We start from the raw sequence: 14,277 nt of genomic DNA, 5'->3' as shown, positions 1-14,277 counted from the left end.
ATGGGGCAATTGCTTGCAGGCTAAAATGTGAAATCTTGACCACATAGAGGTCAAATGTCACAACTCTAGGTGAGAGACATCTTTTAAATCATATTCATTTTCAAGTCTTAGAAAAACACCTGATGTCTTTTCAGAACTTTCTAGTGTCAGGATGGAAATAGATGAAATGTTCCTCTTGGCTCTAAAACCCCTCTCACTTTTCAGTTGTAACGTGCTTCTAGTTTTTGAGGAAAATAAAATTCATAAAAGGTCAAACAGCTGCTTAGCTCTGGGTTTGAGGAGTTGCTCCTTGGTGCTGAAGCTGGTGTAGTGTTTTCAGTAATTCCATTAATTGGGATAATTCACATGCAGCTGGTGGGCAGAGCACTGCAGTGAAATTCACAGGTAAAGTAGGCTTTTTTCAGTATTTTGTGCATTATTTTGTGTTTTGGTTGGTTTTTTCCTGTCCTCATAAATGTCTGTAAAGAAATGAAAGGTTGAGGTAATAAATTGCTGCAATCTGAGCTGAGCCAAATGTTCTGGGGCGGTCACAGAGCTTGAGCTCCTGCCAGGTGTTGGACTGTGGCGTGTTTGTCACTTACTGGGGTGGTCACAAACAGGGAAAAAACTGCAGGGAGCACCAACTCTGGTGAAAAAGTAGAGCTTGAGTGGTACAACTGTAATTCCTGCTCTCATTCTAATGGTGATGCTGTTGTTAGGACGTAGAGCAGATGAAGAGGGAGTGGAAGACAACGGCCTGGAGGAGGATTCTGGAGATGGACAGGTACAGGGGGCTGGGTTTGGAGGGGACTCAAGCGGTGGCAGGTGGCTCTCAAGTCACCCTGACTGTGACATGTGCTTTTTTTCTTTTCACAGGACGATTTTGAAGCAAGTTTGGATAACTTGCAGGATATTGACATGATGGATATTAGTGTGTTAGATGAAGCTGAAATAGATAATGGCAATGCAGTAGATTGTGGAGATGATTACAGTGCCCATAATATTCTTGACTCACTGTCTGATAGTAAAGAAAATGCTGATGCAGAAGTGAAAGAACTTCCAGATCAGCCTACAGAGTATGCTGTAGGTAACTTGGAGGCATCCCCTCAATTTTCAGAAATTAAAGAAGAATCAAGAGAAATACCAATAGCGATGGTATGCATCTCCTATCTGTGTGGAATCAGGGTTTTCTTTTTAGAATTTATTTATTTCTGGATTAAATAGCAAAATGGTGGATAAGAGTACTTGGGAAAATTTGGAACTCTGCTGGTTCTTGTGGTCGTTGCTTTTCTTTTTACATATTTGTGCAAATATGTGTCGTAATGTTTAAAATACTTAAATGTTATTGGTATACGTGTGATTGTATTAATTAATAGCCGTTTACAGAACATTTGTTTTTAATCATGCTTTGAACTCTGCTTCACCTTATTAATTATAAAATATATATTATCCCTACTTTAACATCTTTATTTTAGAGAGCATGTGAGGCATACAAATAGTGTAGCTTACTTTCTTCTCAACTGAACAGCACCGTTCAGGGAATTATGTTCAAGGTTATTTTTCTGCTTAGGTTGGGTCTTGCAGTTATTCAGTTGCTGAAAGTATTTTTATGTTGGCTTGCTGTGTTCATCTGGCTGTTGACATTGGGCTAGAGGATAATCCCTTCCCCCAAAATCAAGTGCTTTATCTCCTGAAATGTACAACAAAGCATTTGAAAGAAGTTATTTCTGCCCCATCTCATGGGCGAGTATTGCTCTTTGTTGTGTGTCCACGATGACTGTGAGGTTCTAAAGTTGTGTGGTTCTTTTCTAAAGTTGGAGATATAAGCTTGGCCCCCTATCCCCAGGCATAGCCTTGTCCTACACAAATCAAATGGAAGTACTCAGAAAAAAGGGGGTTTTTTTTGAGTGAGTAAATGTCTTGAGGCCAGGTCAGCTCCCATGATCTGCTTTCATCAGTAAAGGAAATAATTATCAAGCCCTATAGATTTTTTGGCTCAGGTTTGTTGCTGTAAATGACAGGGATACAAATCAGAGAATTTTTGCTGTTGAAATCCCCATACTTAAAAAGATTTTTGTGAGCTGACCATCATAGTTCAGAGATGAGAGATTTTATTCAGTCAGTGGGGATCAGGAAGAGTCCTGGGGGTTATCACTCAGTTTTTACCATTATTGGTTGCTTTGGATGCTGGATGTGTTTGCTGGGTAACAGCTGTCAGTGCAAATATAAATCTTCAGTTTCTCATTCAGGTTTTACTCACAATATTCCTTTATAGATAACAAGACGTCTCCCATTTGTTTTTTAAAGGTAGAGTTTGAAGATGTTGGGAACAGTTTAGATGCTGCTTCATCAGATTTAACCGTAATAAAGGTAAATGGTAACCAGTTTTTCTTCACAAACAAAAAAAGCATAAAATTACTATTTAATACTGTATGTTGAAACAGTGCGTGTATAGTGGGTGCATTCTTCCTCTGCAAAGAATGGGAATTAATGCCTTTTGATTTATTCAGAGACAAAGATTTATTTCTTTATCAGATCATATATGTATATATGTATATACACATATATGTATGTATTATGTATGTGTCATACTGAGTTTGGTGGTAGATTGGATTCCTTTTATCTGATGTAAATACCAGCTCAGTGCCTTACATTGGGTTTAATTTCCGTTAAAAATGTACATATCCCAGGGTGAGAAGAAAGCTGGAACTGTCTATTCCTGAAATGCTGGCCTTGTTTCCAGATCACTCCTGGTAGGTTAAGAACACCAGCTCCAGGTGAAGCTGCTGTTTCTGTTGATCCTGTTTGCAGAAAGGAGACTTCAAAAAACACAGGCTAGGGAAGGGTAACATGAAGATAAGCTTTTCTCTGTGCTACTTACATTTATTGATTTAATTGTCCATGTGAATGTGTACCACGTGTTCAACAGGTGGCTGAATTTGAGAGGTTTTAAAGTTTTCAGACTTCATAAAACTGTGAGGATGTTAAAAGCTCATGTTAAATTTTTTCTCTGAGAAATTTATTTGAATTTCAATGTTTTCAAAGCTGAAATAGGCTAAATTATAGTAATGCTTTGACTAAATACTTTCCTGTAATGGGTGGATAAGAAATGTCATTCAGAATAGCATCTTGCTTATGAAATAGTGATATTTTTCCTTTTTAAAATCTTTTTCACTACAGGAACTTGAAGAGTTACCTTTGGAGCCAGGTACTGTTTGTTTTTGTTTGGTTACTTTGATTTCTTTTTTTTTTTTTTAAATGAAAAAAAAAAATCCTGGGCATTTAAACAGTTTCATTCTTCATTTAGGCTTTTTGCGACCCTGTTTGGTTTTTTTGGTTCTTTTTTTTTAATGCATTACTGTAGTGTACATTATTATGGTGGAAAATCCAGGTCATGCAGGGTCATAGAGATTGGAAACCCAGTCATATCACCAGATCTGTGAATAACCACCCTTGGAAAAGTTGTTTATTGCCATGAAATGGTTCCCTAGACCTGTTACTGCAGAGTGAAGTTAAGGAACGAGCCTTAAAGATGTAAAGGTTCTGAAAACAGATCTTGTGATATCACACTGTACAGTGGTTCTGTGAATAAATATAAATACAGGAGTGTAGGCAGTGCAAAGCTCTGGCGCAGAACAGAAATTAAGGAGTGACTGGACTTCAGAAGAAGGAACACGCTGCCATCGCAGGAATTTGCTACAGATCCCACTCGCTTTCTGGACTGCAGACACACTCAGAACCATCAGAAGATGCCCAGTTCTCATGTTGGACTGTCTCTGCTAAAAGAACTTCACAGAAATTTGGAAAATTGAACTCTCAGTGCCTTGATACGTTCAGTTAAGCATCTCGGACTCTGGAAGCTAACTAGAGAAGAAACAGCTGAACGATTTGCTGAAGAATATGAAGGCTGAGCCCGAAGTTTTTTGTTAAATCTGTGGGGGCATTTTTCTTGGCTGTTGAGGTGCTAGGGCTGATTTGGCAGGGTGTGAGAGAGCAGTTAGCGTGGTAGCTGTAACACTGTGTACACTAGGGTTTTCCAATCTCTGTGTAGCTTAGCAGTTCTCTTGGTGTTAGTGTGGCAGCCATGCCAGTTCCACATTTGTGATTGCTGTATTTCCCTGGTGATTAAATCTTGTGCCATTCTATTCCTGTTAAATCCGTAGAAAATGAGAAAATACTCGACATTTTGGGGGAAACTTGTAAATCTGAGCTACTTAACGAAGAACCTCCCGAAGCGGAGCGGCCGCGTGCGCAGGAAGCCAGTAACGCGGGGCCAGGCAAGAGGCTGGCTGAGGAAGAGGACGCTCTCGCTGCCGCTCAGCTGGAGGAAGATGCTTTAGCTTTGGACAGCAAATCGGCCCAAGCTTTGGCAAGGAAGGAAGCAAAGCGTTTAGTGGTAGCAAAAGGGGAGACAAGTGAACAGAGCCCCGAGGAAGAGGCCCCGGACTCTGAAGGTGTAGTGGTAGAGACCCTAAGCGATCAGAGTAGCAAACGCTCCCAAGGCCTGGAAGCCTCTAGTGGGGAGCCAGCGGAGAAAGGCGCAGGTGCCGAAGCCAGAGATAGCAAAGAAGATGGCAAGAGAGCAGAAGACAAAGCTAATTCTGAGGAATCTTCCCCTGCCACTAAAGAGTCCTCAGCCAGTGAGGGCGGTGATCAGAAAAAGAGGTTTGTTTTTTCTCCGTTCTAGACCAGATGCTATCTTTTATCATGGGTCCTTAAGTGATGCGAATAAGCTGTTTCCTTCAATTGGCCTCCGAGACTGATGAAATTGTAGCCTATTCCTAAAGGTCTCTTTTATTTCTCCATGTGTAGATATTTTTTTTTTCCTTAAGAACAGTGGGTTTGATTTCTTTCCTTCCTCAACCTTCAAAGGTTGTTTTCCCCAAATTACTCTTATTTCTGTCTTCTGCAAAACAGAATTGTCTGTTTAGGGGTACAAATCCCTATTTCCTGTCACTCTTCTAGAAAATTGCCAATAATAATGTTTATTTTGGAGCTAATTTACTGGTAGGTATCCAATTTTAGTTGTGCTGTCTAGAATTAATGGTCTTTTTGCATATGATCTTTTGAATAACGTGGTGTTTTGTCTTTAGCCCTGTTGAAGACAAAGATACAAAGGCAGTCACAAAAGATGAGAAAGGTAGGTGCACATTTGGGGTTTTTGGTGGGTTTTTATGTACAATGGACCTGGAGTAAAAAGGAAGACTGTTAATTCAGTGAACCCTCCATGCAGTTGTAACACATCCTTTCAAAATATAACTTTAAAATATCAGTTCCTTGTAATTTCTGTAGCATTATTAAGAAACAGAGTTGGGGTTCGGTTTATGTAAGTGGGTTTTTTTGGTGGTTTTTGTTTTGTTTTGTTTTTTGTTTTTTTGGGAATTAACATTTGATACTTTGTAATTCTCCTAAAAGTGATTGAAGTACAGGAAGAAAATCTGTAGCTGCAAACTCTTTTTAAGGCTGTTCAAATGCACATTAACTATAGAGAGTTTCATGAAGGAAAAATGTGGGGGGTTTAGGACTCTTAATTTTGCACTGCTGCATTTGTGTTTCACATGATCTTTTATGGTTTTTGTTCCCCAGGCCGTGTGGGGAGTGGTTCTGGCAGAAATTTGTGGGTTAGTGGACTTTCCTCTTCTACTAGAGCTACAGATTTGAAGAACCTTTTCAGCAAGTATGGAAAGGTACGTAGAGGGTATGTAAATTAACAAACCATTCTGTCAGTTTAAAAGGCTGACCTTAAATATTGCTCTTATTTTCCCTTATGAATAACTGGGCATGCTGAGTTCTTAAAATTTATATTCTTTGGAAGCTCCGTATCTGAAAGGAGCACAGTTCAATAAAGAAGCTTGCAGTGGAGGGGTTGGAGCAGAGATGGAATTTGCAGAGAATGTCTGTGCAGGTACATGTGACAATGAGGCAGTTCTTGACAGAAGAGACTGGTAGATCTGTGTCCTTCCCATCCAAACTGTTCTGAGAAATGGTCATTAATTTAGAATTTCTTTTGTAACAGACCTGCAAACACAGATCATCATGTAGTAGTCTAATTATGTCTTGAATATCCAGCTGTAGTTAATGCTGTTTTAAACTATTCCATTTCAAGGAGTATTCTCTGGAGAAATCCAGTCTTTGAGGGCAGGCTCCCACTTGTTTTGCGGTGCCTGCTAGGATACAAGAGCAGAAGTTGTGGAAGGGAACTCTCTGTGTGACCATCTTCCCATCTGCCAAATACTTTTCTGAATGTAATATTCAATGTTTATGTCACTAAGTGCCACTGCCTGTCACAGATTGTGCTCTGTGGGTACAGCTGTCCTGTAAGGGAAGAGAAAGGGGTAGTAGTTTTGTTTATTCAAGTTTATTTTGGTTTTTACAATCCCACTCTACCTTCTCTGTGTATATCTGCCTGAAGCTCCTGACCTGCTCAGCAACTTGAGGATGAATTTTCTGAGCTGCATTATTGAAGATCTCCCTGCCTGTGACAGAGGATTGATTGAACTAAATGGCTTTTAAAAGTCCTTTCCCATCCAAACTATTCTAAGAATAGTTCTTATTCTAAGAATAAGTTAGAATTAATTTAGTGACAGACCTGCAAACACAGAATATTTTGTTTTTTTCCCAAAGGTGGTTGGTGCAAAAGTGGTGACAAATGCTCGCAGTCCTGGCGCTCGCTGCTACGGCTTTGTGACAATGTCAACATCTGAGGAGGCCACCAAGTGTATTAATCACCTCCACAGAACAGAGCTGCATGGTAAAATGATTTCTGTGGAAAAGGTAAGTGCCAGCTGTTTCATGGCAGTGTAATGGAAATACAAGCATGCAATTTTAATCTCTGTCTCTGACTATGTAATTATTTCTGGCTGAATTTCTAGGCAAAAAATGAACCAGCAGGAAAAAAGCCTTCTGACAAAAAGGAAGGTGAAACAAGGAAGGAAAAAGACAGGCACCATTCTGCAGAATCCAAATCTGAGAAGTAAAGTGTTGTTTTGTATTTTATGATACTTAAAGACCGCTCATTTCAAGTACAGCCATGTGACCAAGTTGAACAGTAACTGTAATAAATCTTGATTTAATGTTTCATCCTGCATTTGAAGTAGGAATAATGCTTGGAAAGTTGATATTTTACAGTGGTAAGGGCATCTTAACTGGCCTTCTGTTCAGAAATAAGAAGCTCTTTAGTGTTAGTATAAAAACTTGTTAGCTATGTTGGGAGATACTAAATCAAATTATTTCTAGGTAAAACATTTTACCAGTGGTTTCTTCTCTGATCTGACTCTGTCTTGAACTCTTCTTTTAACTGACAAATATTTCTAGGATTTAGTCTGTCTTTCTGGTAGACTGACTGTGTGGTTAGTCAGTGATACTTCCAACACTGGTTTTTCAAGTGGTTTGTTGCTTTTGAAAGAGGCATTTTGCTTTCCTGCTTTTTGTAGGTCTGTTGGTATTAAGAAGGAGGAGAAGATCGACAAAAAAGATGATGCTAAGAAATCAGAGAAAGATGAAAAAGAAGGAAAAGAAAAGGATGAACAAAAGACTGGATCTTCTGATAGATCCAGGGCAAGCAAATCAGGTGATGCTGGCTGTCCTTCAGAAATGTTTTCGAAGATACTTGCACATCATTAGGTGTGATTGATAATTCAGTAAAAAGAAGCTTACTTAGTAAAACTGACGCAAACATCAGAAAATACCTTGAAAATTTTTACTTCAGTTTCTAATAACTTAAAACAGAGTTTCCATCCTATTTATGGAAGTGTCACCGGGTTTAGACCTGACACTATGTGTGGTTCTGTGTTCTTTTTTGGGCTTTTTTTTTTAACTGTGGCAAAGGATTTATTTTGTGGACAGAAGAATTAAATTTGTGTTCTTTTAGCTGTCATCCCTGCCAGAAAATACTGCTGTAATTTTGTGATAAATTTACTGCTCCCATCCTCAAGTTGGACAAATCTTGGCAAGCTATTTAAATCATGAATAAGTCCCATAAGTTATTAAAAACTTCATTAAAATAACTGTATACTATTTAGTGTCTTCACAATTTTGAATCTTGTAATAATTGTTGAATGTCTTTTTACTTTTGGCTCTGTTTTGTTTTTTAGCAAGTCGAGGGACAGAAAGGACAGTGGTAATGGATAAATCTAAAGGAGAGCCAGTTATTAGTGTGAAAACCTCTGCATCAAAAGAGAGGGTAAGGCCAACTTCCAGAGAAGCTTTTGTGTAAAAATAGGTGTCAAATAGATTAATGTGCTCAGAGATGAAGGGGTTTTATCCTTGCATATTGGTACAATTATCTTTTTAGCACTTTCTGGAAAGCATCAGAGTGTTAATGATGTGGCAGAAGGGAAATGCTTCTGTTTCATTTTTTTTATACTTTTTTACTGCTGACCTAGTGGAAGAAGTCGAGTTGCAATATGAAAATGCTTTTAGAATTATGTGTTTCCCTGAGCTTGGAATGTTATTGTGCAAGTCAGGTTGTGTTCCTGTAGTATTTATTTGTAATATTTAGAAGTTCTGGTCAAATTGGGGGTACTTTTCCCTGGAATTCCACTGTTGTTTACCTCTGGGAAAGGCATGGTATAGCCTGTTTTGTTCAGGTTGACATAGTGTAGTATTTGCCTAGGAGTTGTAGCTGGAACTGCACTGTGTTCAGCTCATGCGTTGTTCTGATTCATGGCAGAGCACAAAAAGCCAGGACCGCAAATCAGAGAGCAAGGAAAAGCAGGATATTTTATCATTTGATAAAATCAAGGAGCAGCGGGAACGGGAACGGCAGAGGCAGAGGGAGAGAGAAATCAGGGAAACGGAGAGGCGCCGGTGAGTTCCCTCTCCCTCTAAACTTTAAATGGCATTTTTTACTCCCTTTCTTCTTTTGTGTTTTGGACAGGCTGCAAAACAGTGCTGTGCTGACCCTCCAACAGTGATATTTCAGACTGATTTCATAATAATTACTGCTAGAACAGACATTAATACCAAGTGATGAAGGCTTTTACTGCTGAAATCAGTGTTCTCATGGGACTTCCATAGGTGCTTTCAGGCTTTGTGTTCACTTGACTGGATTTGAATTTCCTTGCTTTTTCCCCAGAAGTCTGTAAATACCTTTTGTACATCAGATTTCTGTCTTAGGACTTGCTGTGCTCTCTGAAAGCTTTTTCGGACCTGACTTAAGAGTAGATGCTGTGTTATTTAGGCAGAATTCTCACCTTTGCTTCTGTCGTTTGTATGGAATTTTTTATTTTCCCCGAAGCTGTTACTTAATTGGAAAGAACGGGGAGAACATAAAAACTTCTTTTTAGAAAACATGAAACCCCACTCCAAACAAAGAAGCTGTAAAGCTTGGACTGAAGAGTCTCAATTAAAAACCAAGTATCTCTTTTAAATTAGAGAGAGAGAGAGGCGAGACCGGGAGCAGCGCCTCGCAGCCATTCACGAGCGGGATGAGAGACAGAGGCTCCAGAGGGAGCGGGAACGGCTGGAATTCCAACGGCAGCGCCTGGACAGAGAGCGCTTGGAGAGGGAGAGGCTGGAGAGGGAAAGGATGCACATAGAGCAGGAAAGGAGACGGGAACAGGAGCGAATCCAGAGGGAGAGGGAAGAGCTGCGACGCCAGCAGGAGCAGCTGCGCTATGAGCAGGAGAGGAGATCTGCCATGAGGAGGCCTTATGATCCTGACAGCAGGTGAGGAGCAGGGCAGGGGGCTCCAAACTCCTCAGTCATGTCCCCCTTGGGAGCCTGTGGAAGTGGGAGCACTCTGGGTAATGCAGCCATGGGAGCTCGCAGCTGAAAGACCCTTCAGGTGCTGCTTTTAACACTAGTAGCAATTTGAAGAAGAGCAAATACTGTGCTTGTAAGCTTGTAAGCACTGTTCTGGTCTGCTTCTCTTTCCCAAAGAGGGATGACCAAATGTAGTAACAACCCAGAGTTGTTACTACTCTGAGTAGTAGAGTAGTAATAATAGAGTTAATAGAGTAGTAGAGTTGTGTGTATCAATTTTAGATGGTAGGGGGGAAGATACTCATTCTCTTCTCACCACATGCTGAAATTAAGCTGGTTTTGGTAAACCAAATTTTCTCTGAAACCGAAATGCTTAACACACATAGATTTTTAATTATTGGGTTGAATGAGGTTTTAGAGAGCAGGAAGGGGGAGATGGTTCTGGGACTGCTGCTGATGTGAGCCCGTGTGCAGGCGGGATGACCCGTACTGGCCCGAGGCCAAGCGGCTGGCGCTGGAGGACCGCTACCACTCGGACTTCGGCCGCCAGGATCGCTTCCACGACTTCGACCACAGGGACCGCGGCCGCTACCAGGATCACTGCTTGGACAGGTTGGCAAGGCACTGGCTCTTCTTCTTCCTATGCCTTCAGGGAAATTTGGTGTCTTGTTGTGGCTTGAATGGTGTCAGCAGAGTAAAAGAAATCATTCTCGTGTATTTCTCATGGCTGATTTCACACGTGCTTGCAATCCTTTGTTTCTGTGGGTTAGGGTCATAGAAGGAGGCTGCATAAAGGTTATAAGCCAAGTCCTAATGCAGTCTGCCATGATGCTGGTGGAGATACAACAGCTCCTCTCAAGGTGTATGGAAGTCTGCTTTATGAATCCCTAAGATTTAGCCATTTCCTTTTGCTTTAAAACTTTCCCTATTTTCATCTTTGCAGCCTGGCTAATGCAGGTTTTTAGCGCCACAGAAAGAAAAATATTTTCTGCGTGGTGCCATTGAGGCTTCTCTTTGCTCTCGAAGGATCTCTGGTGAAAACTGTACCATTTGTCTTTGCTTGTAACTAATTTGTGACACTGGTAGGTTCACTCAGTATTGTCCCTTGGTATCACTGAGTGCCTGGCCATCCTCAGTGGTGCCTTTTTTACCCATATTACAGCGATAGGTGTTACTTTGATCTCTTTTTATGCTATGAAACAAGAACTCTCTTGAGTTTTCTTGCTACTGATCATTAGCATCCAGATTTACAGCCTAAGGAAGATTAACTTCTCACCCGTTATTTCATGCAGACACTGGAGTTGCAATTACTGTCTTGATTCAACTGAAACTGTGGTTTTTTGTTTCAGGAGAGACTGTACAAGGGGAATTCCAGATCGAGATGGGCAGGTGCGTTACAAGCAAATTACTGCTTCAGTTAAAAACCAAAACAAGCTGACCCCAGAGCAGAAAGGACACAGTAGGCCCAAGCACAAACACAATCATTTCAGCTGAGATACTTAAGCAGAGCTAATTTTGTGTGCTAATGAGCAGAAAGTAAATTATTAGGTTACCTGTTTGCTGGGGTGGTAGCCTCAGATACAGGCAAGGGGAAACATCTGAGTGATGGGAGCATTTTTTCAGGCTGGTATGTGGCAGTAAAAGCTTTTTGATTGACCATCTTAGGTGTTAAGAGAGAGCTGCTGTGCTTACTTAGAATGCCTTCTCTCACATTTACCTAAATGAAACAACTAATGCCATAATAAAACAAGGCTGTAAAAGGACAGGTGTGAAAATCAATGCCACAATGGGATTCAAAACCTTTCATTTCCAGAGAGAGATAGGAAGTAGGCAGATATTCTGTGTAAGAATTTAAAATCTGAAGCCAAGAATGTAAACCTTAAAAAACCTTACCAAACAAAAGAGACCTCTCCCACCAGCAAACAGCACAAAATAAACACCTGGAGTGAACCGTGCCCGACAACAGAACCTGTAAAAAATGAGACAGCTGCAGTTTTTTCTGACAGCTCATAGAAAACAACATCCAAAAAGCCAAATTTTTGCAATCCTGGAAGAAAAACTTGTGTTGGTTTTTAGCATGACTGTGTCCTGTTTGCCTTTCAGCACTACCCAGACGAGCGGCACGGGGGGCCTGAGCGTCACTCCCGGGACAGCTGGGGTGCCTACGGCTCTGACAGGAGGATGAGTGAGGGAAGAGGGATCCCCCCACAAACCCGGTTAGTGCCTGGCAGATCAGGGCAGCGGCTGGGGGCTCTTAACATTCCCTCGGTGAACCTTTGAAGGGTGACAGCAGAAGCAGCTTGACAAGTGTGAATCCTCTCTCCAGATCTTTGAGCATCTGCAGGAGCAGGGAATTGCCACGTGTAGCTCCCACGTGCCTCGGGAGAGTGAAGCTCTGTAGTGAGTAAAGAGCTGCTCAGTTAGCTCAGCTCCTGACCCTGCTTCTCCTGTAAATAACTTTCATTTCTACAGATGAGATTCAGTCTGTGTCTACAGATGCCCCAGTAAGGCCTACACAAGTCTCATTCCTGGCCACTGGTCAGGTTTTAAAGGAAATTGAGTGAGAAGTTTCTGCAGTGGTGGGGTAGAGAACTCGGACTCACCTGGAATTGTAGTGGTTTCTCTTTAAACCAGTTCATCCAGCTGGGCATATCCAGCTGCATAATCTTCAGACAGAGGGGTGACAGCCAATGAACTGATCCATGCCCAAGTATTTCAGTCCATTGCAATATCCATGATGTCTCTGGATCAAAAAAGACAAGTTTTGTATGAAGGATGCTGTTCAGCAAGTGTCTGTCATTGTTTCTCTTTGACCAGTTCTGATTGCAGTGATTGGGTGGCTGCAGCTTTAGCTTGATTAACCATTTAACACACTTTGGCATGGGGTATGGTGTTTGGCTTTACCCTGTGCTGCTCAGTGGGTAGGGGACATACCTAGAAGATGTTCTTTTATTTTTTTAAGAGATGGACGTGACTGGGGAGATCATGGTCGAAAGTTAGAGGGGCATCAAGATCGTACATGGCAGGGAAATGTGGATGGAGGAGTGATGGGACGGGATCATGAGAGATGGCAAGGTACACTTGCTGCTTACCAGTGTGATTGTGGTTCTTTTCTGTGAATTACTGCTGCTGAACCTTCTAGTGGTAGTTAAATTACTGAGAAATCAAATGAAATTCTGGGAACAAGGTGACATATTTATTAGGGAAACACAAAAACCTGTCTTTTTCTTTTTTTTTTTTTTCTCTTTTTTTTCCTCTTTTTTGAATTAGGTGGTGATAGAAGCATGCCTGGTCAGTCAGGACCAGGCCATGGGATGACTCGAGGAGGGACATCAGGGTAAGAACCTCTGTCATAATGCTTATCATGCTTTTATAATACTTTGATCTGTATAAGCCTGGATTGGCAAGGGAAAAAAAACCCCAACAAATTAAAGAAACACCTTTCTGAGTGTAGGAACGTGCCTCCTGTTGATGAAGTGACCAAATCATTCTTTGCTTAAAAAGGCAAAAAGCCCAGAAGTTTCTCTCCCAGTTTGGTACAAAGACACCTCATAGAACCTGTTGCACTTCACCTCAGACCGGGGGCTGAGGGCAGAGGTGAAGAGGTCTCACCTAGGTAATTCACTGGAAAAGGAAGAGCACAAAGGAAATAATAGCTTTTGTGGGGTGTTTTAGCAGGAGCAAGAACCTCTTGCCCCTAGCTCAGTTTTTCTCTGTAAGACCTTTGTCATTTTGCCTTTCATTAAGGCTTTTTCTGTTTCCAACACTGTCACTGTTGAGGCAAGGATGGGAATGAAACAACTCCATGTTCAGAAGGCAAAGAATGGTCTGTTTATTCAAAGTACATCTCTCTTTTCTAGAGAACATTGTGAATATTAATTCTATTGGTCTTAAAGTAAAAACATTTCACCTGATTGGTACACTGGCCTTAGGCCAGTGTGGCAGAACATACCTACAAACAATATGAACAGAAAACAAGATAAACAGATGGTTTACATTCCTCCCGGAGAAAATCATCTTCGGTAGCAATCTTTTTTTTTTTGTTCTCTCTGAGAATATCCAAACAGCACAACCTCAGCAGCCGTCCTGCTGGGGGCAGCTGGGCTGTCAGGTGTGATGGGCTCTCTGCGAGCTCAGGACGGCCCCGCCGCCCTCAGCAGCCCACGCGTGCCGTTGTTCGCAGGCGCGGAGGCTTCGCCGGGAGCCAGGGCCAGGCGCCGCAGGGCAGTGGGATGCCAGGAGTGTTTGCAGGCCCCGAGAGGACAACCAGGCTGAGCGAGCCCCGCTTCAGCCGCCGCTACTGACGGCTCGCTGTACATAACCGTGGTTTTCAAAGTGCCACCCGACAGTGGTGGTGAGCTTTATTAACCCAGGGTCACCTTGAGTTCGTGGTTCTAAAAACGCCAGACTGCTGCTGCGCTGTAGCCAAATGCTGTGTCAACTTGGTTTGGGTTTGGTTTTTTTGGTTTGGTTTGGTTTTTTTTTTTTTGTTTGTTTGTTTGTAATGAACATGGTGTTGGTCAAACATCGCTTTTAAGTTTCTGTAAGTGAAACATTCCATTTTTCAAAAATAATAAAATTGGTTTATGGCTA

The 14,277-nt window shown here is 41.5% G+C and overlaps 1 protein-coding gene across 4 annotated transcripts in view; it reads left to right on the top strand.

Annotated features, from left to right (window-relative positions):
- LOC137463203 (scaffold attachment factor B1-like) overlaps nucleotides 1-14,277 on the top strand; it is a 16,100-nt gene extending 1,823 nt beyond the window's left edge. The window contains exons 3-21 of one of the 4 annotated variants that reach the window (XR_010993857.1): nucleotides 699-763; nucleotides 856-1,134; nucleotides 2,287-2,349; nucleotides 3,160-3,187; nucleotides 4,143-4,644; nucleotides 5,073-5,119; nucleotides 5,566-5,666; nucleotides 6,604-6,753; nucleotides 6,852-6,952; nucleotides 7,413-7,549; nucleotides 8,073-8,161; nucleotides 8,651-8,787; nucleotides 9,355-9,648; nucleotides 10,159-10,296; nucleotides 11,034-11,073; nucleotides 11,788-11,900; nucleotides 12,011-12,084; nucleotides 12,647-12,759; nucleotides 12,955-13,021. Coding sequence is in view for 2 of the 4 variants with exons in the window: in XM_068174288.1 (XP_068030389.1) it covers nucleotides 699-763; nucleotides 856-1,134; nucleotides 2,287-2,349; nucleotides 3,160-3,187; nucleotides 4,143-4,644; nucleotides 5,073-5,119; nucleotides 5,566-5,666; nucleotides 6,604-6,753; nucleotides 6,852-6,952; nucleotides 7,413-7,549; nucleotides 8,073-8,161; nucleotides 8,651-8,787; nucleotides 9,355-9,648; nucleotides 10,159-10,296; nucleotides 11,034-11,073; nucleotides 11,788-11,900; nucleotides 12,647-12,759; nucleotides 12,955-13,021; nucleotides 13,868-13,988 (2,585 nt within the window). In the remaining 2 variants the exon portion in view is untranslated. Of the gene's footprint in view, nucleotides 1-698; nucleotides 764-855; nucleotides 1,135-2,286; nucleotides 2,350-3,159; nucleotides 3,188-4,142; nucleotides 4,645-5,072; nucleotides 5,120-5,565; nucleotides 5,667-6,603; nucleotides 6,754-6,851; nucleotides 6,953-7,412; nucleotides 7,550-8,072; nucleotides 8,162-8,650; nucleotides 8,788-9,354; nucleotides 9,649-10,158; nucleotides 10,297-11,033; nucleotides 11,074-11,787; nucleotides 11,901-12,010; nucleotides 12,085-12,646; nucleotides 12,828-12,954; nucleotides 13,022-13,867 lie in introns of those variants that run through there. The other 3 variants (XM_068174288.1, XR_010993858.1, XM_068174287.1) reach the window with 3 other exon arrangements.

This window comes from Anomalospiza imberbis, chromosome 27, assembly GCF_031753505.1.
Source record: "Anomalospiza imberbis isolate Cuckoo-Finch-1a 21T00152 chromosome 27, ASM3175350v1, whole genome shotgun sequence".
Taxonomy (NCBI): Eukaryota; Metazoa; Chordata; class Aves; order Passeriformes; family Viduidae; genus Anomalospiza; species Anomalospiza imberbis.
The sequence above is the reverse complement of the archived record's forward strand: the minus strand, read 5'-3'. Positions and strand labels throughout refer to the sequence as shown.